The sequence below is a fragment of the Scleropages formosus genome, chromosome 21, assembly GCF_900964775.1.
Source record: "Scleropages formosus chromosome 21, fSclFor1.1, whole genome shotgun sequence".
In the NCBI taxonomy this organism is placed as follows: Eukaryota; Metazoa; Chordata; class Actinopteri; order Osteoglossiformes; family Osteoglossidae; genus Scleropages; species Scleropages formosus.
In genome coordinates, this window is record NC_041826.1 from 8,692,724 (window position 1) to 8,696,200 (window position 3,477).

Below are 3,477 nucleotides of genomic sequence, written 5' to 3' on the forward strand. Positions count from 1 at the left end.
CTGAAAGTCAAGTTTCGGGATATTAATTATTGATTTATTCCACAGAGTAAAACGTTTGTCACTTTGCCATTCCTTTTATTAGCAATATATAATTGAATCTATGGCAGAATGAGCCTCTCATCATTTGCATTTCGTCTTTAGCAAAAAATTCTTGTAAACATGTTAACCGTACATTTAAGAACAAGGAATTTCACCCAACAGTACAAGATGATATATCTAACGAAGTACCTAGAATAAAATCTGTTCGATGGGGAAATATAAAAAGCACAAAAAAATATATTTCCTCATGATTAAATGAAAACGCTTTAGACTTGATGCAGATCGTTTTAATTAATAATAAGGAAATGAAATGCTTATATTTGCAATTTCTTATACAAGTAGAGGTTTATATCATATTTAAACGAGTGAATTTCAGTTATTCGAGGGGAAAAAAAAAAAAAAAATTAAAGTCGTATTTAAATAGCTGTTTACATACATACTGATATCCACAAAGTGCGTTGAAAGTAAACCTCCTGAATTTCAGGAGACCAACCACGGACAAAACGATCATAGACATTTACAGGAAAAAAAAATATCATGTTTGCCAGTATTTTGTACATGTACATTATGAATGTGAGAGGACAGCCGCGGTTCCACCAGCTCAGCGGAGGCGCTGACCATCACGGGCGTGGGCGTCTATCCACTCAAAGAGTCATTCATCTGAGCTCGTCGGGGATCTGTCTCGGGAATAAATGCTCATAATTAAATTACTGCTCATTCTGAGCTCATCTCACAGGATGCCACTTTCTGTTACTGGGTGAAGGAAGGTGTCTGAACTATAAAAGACTTTTTTTATTTTCAGAAAGTGACACGTCCCCCATGTAGCAGGGCTCCGCACACCCCAGACCCGTTTTAGTTTTTTTTGTTTTAAATAAAACGTTGCTTTTTTTCTCACTCATTTAGTCGTGCGTAAAGTCGTCTCCGAGGTTATTTGGAAGGTGTCTATCGTGACTCAAACATCATGCTTATGAGTCGTTGAGCGGGGAAGGGTCTTTGACGGCCACTCTGCTGGGGTTCACCCCCTCGAGGATGAGCTCCGGGGACTCGGACCGCGGGGTCTCCAGGTTGCTCGTGTCCGTGTCACTGTCACTGCCCTTCTTGCTGCCGCCCCCGGCCGTGTGTGTTTTGATGTGCTTGCTCAGGTGGTCGCTCCTCATGAAGCGCTTGTTGCACACGGGGCACGCGAACCTCTTCTCGCCCGTGTGCGTCCGCAGGTGTCTCTGCAGCTCGTCCGACCTCGTGAACCTTTTCCCGCAAAAGAGCCAGTTGCACACGAACGGTCTCTCGCCGGTGTGCCACCGCAGGTGCGCTTTCAGGTGCGACGTTTTGCCGTACACCTTCCCGCAGCCCGGGATGTGACAGCTGTGGAGACCCTTCCTGCGCAGGCTCGCTCCCGCGGGCCCCAGCCGCTCGGCCTCCTGGCAGTTGGGGCAGTCGCACGTGGCCCTGCCCGAGTACCTCCTGGACGACCTGGACGAGCCCCCCAGCGCAGAGGTGCCCCCCGAGATCATGGCGTTCGGGGCCGAGGAGTCCGTGTAGGCGGGGATGACGGTTTTGAAGCCCTCCTGAGCCAACAGGTGCTGACCCGTGGACAGGAGGTGCGACGCCGACGCCGGGCTGATCCCCGTGGAGCTGAACGCCGAGTGCGTCAGCGTGGAGAAGTCAGGGTTGTAGCCGCTGAGCTGGGAGTGTATGCTCTGCGGGGTGCCCGAGTGCAGCGAGCTCTGCAGGCTGCTCGCCGGGTTCTGCACCTCGAGCCACGAGCTCGGGTTCGTGTGCACGTCCCACCACGAGGACGCGCCGTTGGCCACGTCGGTGGAGATGCCGGAGTGGAAGCCGGATTTGTACCAGGATTCGTACGGGTGCGCCATTCCCACCCGCGGGTACAGCGTCTCCGTGGACGTGTGCACTTTGGAGATGAAGGCGGACTGGCCCGCTTCTTGAGAAGACACCGCGGCCGAGTTGGAGAAGAGGCTGCTGTAGTCGGAGCTGAAGGCGGACGTGGTCGGGGAGCTGGAGGCCAAGCAGAAGGCGCTGTTGGCCGAGCCTGTGCTGGAGGTTAGTCCGGCGGTGGACCCCCGGCTCGTTGCCACGGCGAAGCCGGGAAGGCTGGATCCCAGATTGCAGCTGGACGAGGATCTTTTCCAGGGATGAAATCCACCCTTGGCGAACGCGTTGGAGTCAGGTAGTGTGGTGAGGGGGCTGGTGTTGCCAATTTTGTTGCACGTTGCGGCCAGCATGGCTAAGGGAGTCGTTCCGAATCGTGGCTCTTCCTACCGTTAAAAATAAAAAAAAAAAAAAACAGAATTAAAAAAAAATGTATATATCTATAAGAAAAGTTTTTGCAACATCGATAAAAACGTCCTCCAGCCAGGTCTTGTCTGTCACACGAAAAATGTTACATGCCATGATTGTTTCTTTCTGATTAAATATTGCTTTTCTTATGCCTTTTTTTTGGAAGTAGGAGATATCAAGGGGACAAAAAAGAAAGCTGCAATGTAAGTTATTCTAACTATGCTTCGGGTAAACTCCAGGGAAAAAAAAAATACAGAAAACTAAAGCTGTCAAACAGAACTTTTATGCATTAATCACGGGTTAAAAAAAAAAAAAAACTACATACAAACAGGCAACTAATGTTAAACCGGAATCACAACAAAACATGCTTGACCGTGACGTCTTCTGCATGAAGTTAAAGAAGTTTTTTTTTTTTTTTTTATTCTCTCTAAGTGAACATGATTTTTTAAAACTCACCCCGAGTATAGAGGTAGCCATATCCAGGCCTGTGGTCCGTGGAGTGGGTCCGACAGACGAGTGCGTGTTCGTGTCCGTCTCGTGTCGTGTCCGTGTTTCCGCGGCAACACCTCTGACAGCGCTCGCGCACAGCGCTCCAAACTCTATATCCAGTTGTAGAGAAGCGCCTTCTTTGAAGTACAGCTGGCCGGAGCGAGCAGCCAATCCCAGCAGCGGGAGCCCCGCGCGGACGGGAGCTCAGCCAATAGGAGGCGTGGAGAGGGCAGCGCACCCCCCCTCCCCTCTTCGCTCGTCAATCAGCAGCTGCTCCAGGGCTTCGTCCCGAGCATCAAGTGCCCTCACATTTTCCAGTACGTATTATATACACACATTCACCACCAAGCTTAAAATCCTTCTTACGTTACAGTGTTTTTAAATCCAGTTTTGCCATTTTAAATGCTCCGCGACTCTAGAGGGTAAGGTTCAAACTACTCGCGAGCGGGCCGTTATGAGTGACTACGCCGGGTTCTGTGTGCTGGGAATTATTATAATTATTTTCTTGGAAATGCTGTGTGTTGGGAAAATGTGCACCAGTAGTAACAGGTATTATTGTTTACTGGAAACGCAAAAGTCGTCATTTTGGAGCTCGTGATCTCTTGCGTATGTAGATGAAAAATGCTTTCGTTGTGTTATAAAATATCTGTCTGT

At 49.0% G+C, this 3,477-nt stretch overlaps 1 protein-coding gene across 1 annotated transcript; it reads right to left on the reverse strand.

Moving 5' to 3' along the window:
* Nucleotides 1-1,004: 1,004 nt before the first annotated feature.
* LOC108920293 (transcription factor Sp9-like) lies at nucleotides 1,005-2,851 on the reverse strand. The gene is made up of 2 exons (XM_018728924.2): nucleotides 2,791-2,851; nucleotides 1,005-2,312 (listed from the first exon to the last, which is right to left on the reverse strand). The coding sequence occupies exons 1-2, from the start codon at nucleotides 2,809-2,811 to the stop codon at nucleotides 1,005-1,007; spliced, it is 1,329 nt and encodes a 442-aa protein (XP_018584440.2). The 5' UTR covers nucleotides 2,812-2,851.
* Nucleotides 2,852-3,477: the final 626 nt, after the last annotated feature.

Coding starts and splice junctions, on each gene's coding strand:
- LOC108920293 (XM_018728924.2), bottom strand. CDS start 2,811: ATGGCTACCTCTATACTCGGG. Junction 2,313..2,790: donor TGGCTACCTCTATACTCGGG/GTGAGTTTTAAA, acceptor TTTTAACGGTAG/GAAGAGCCACGATTCGGAAC.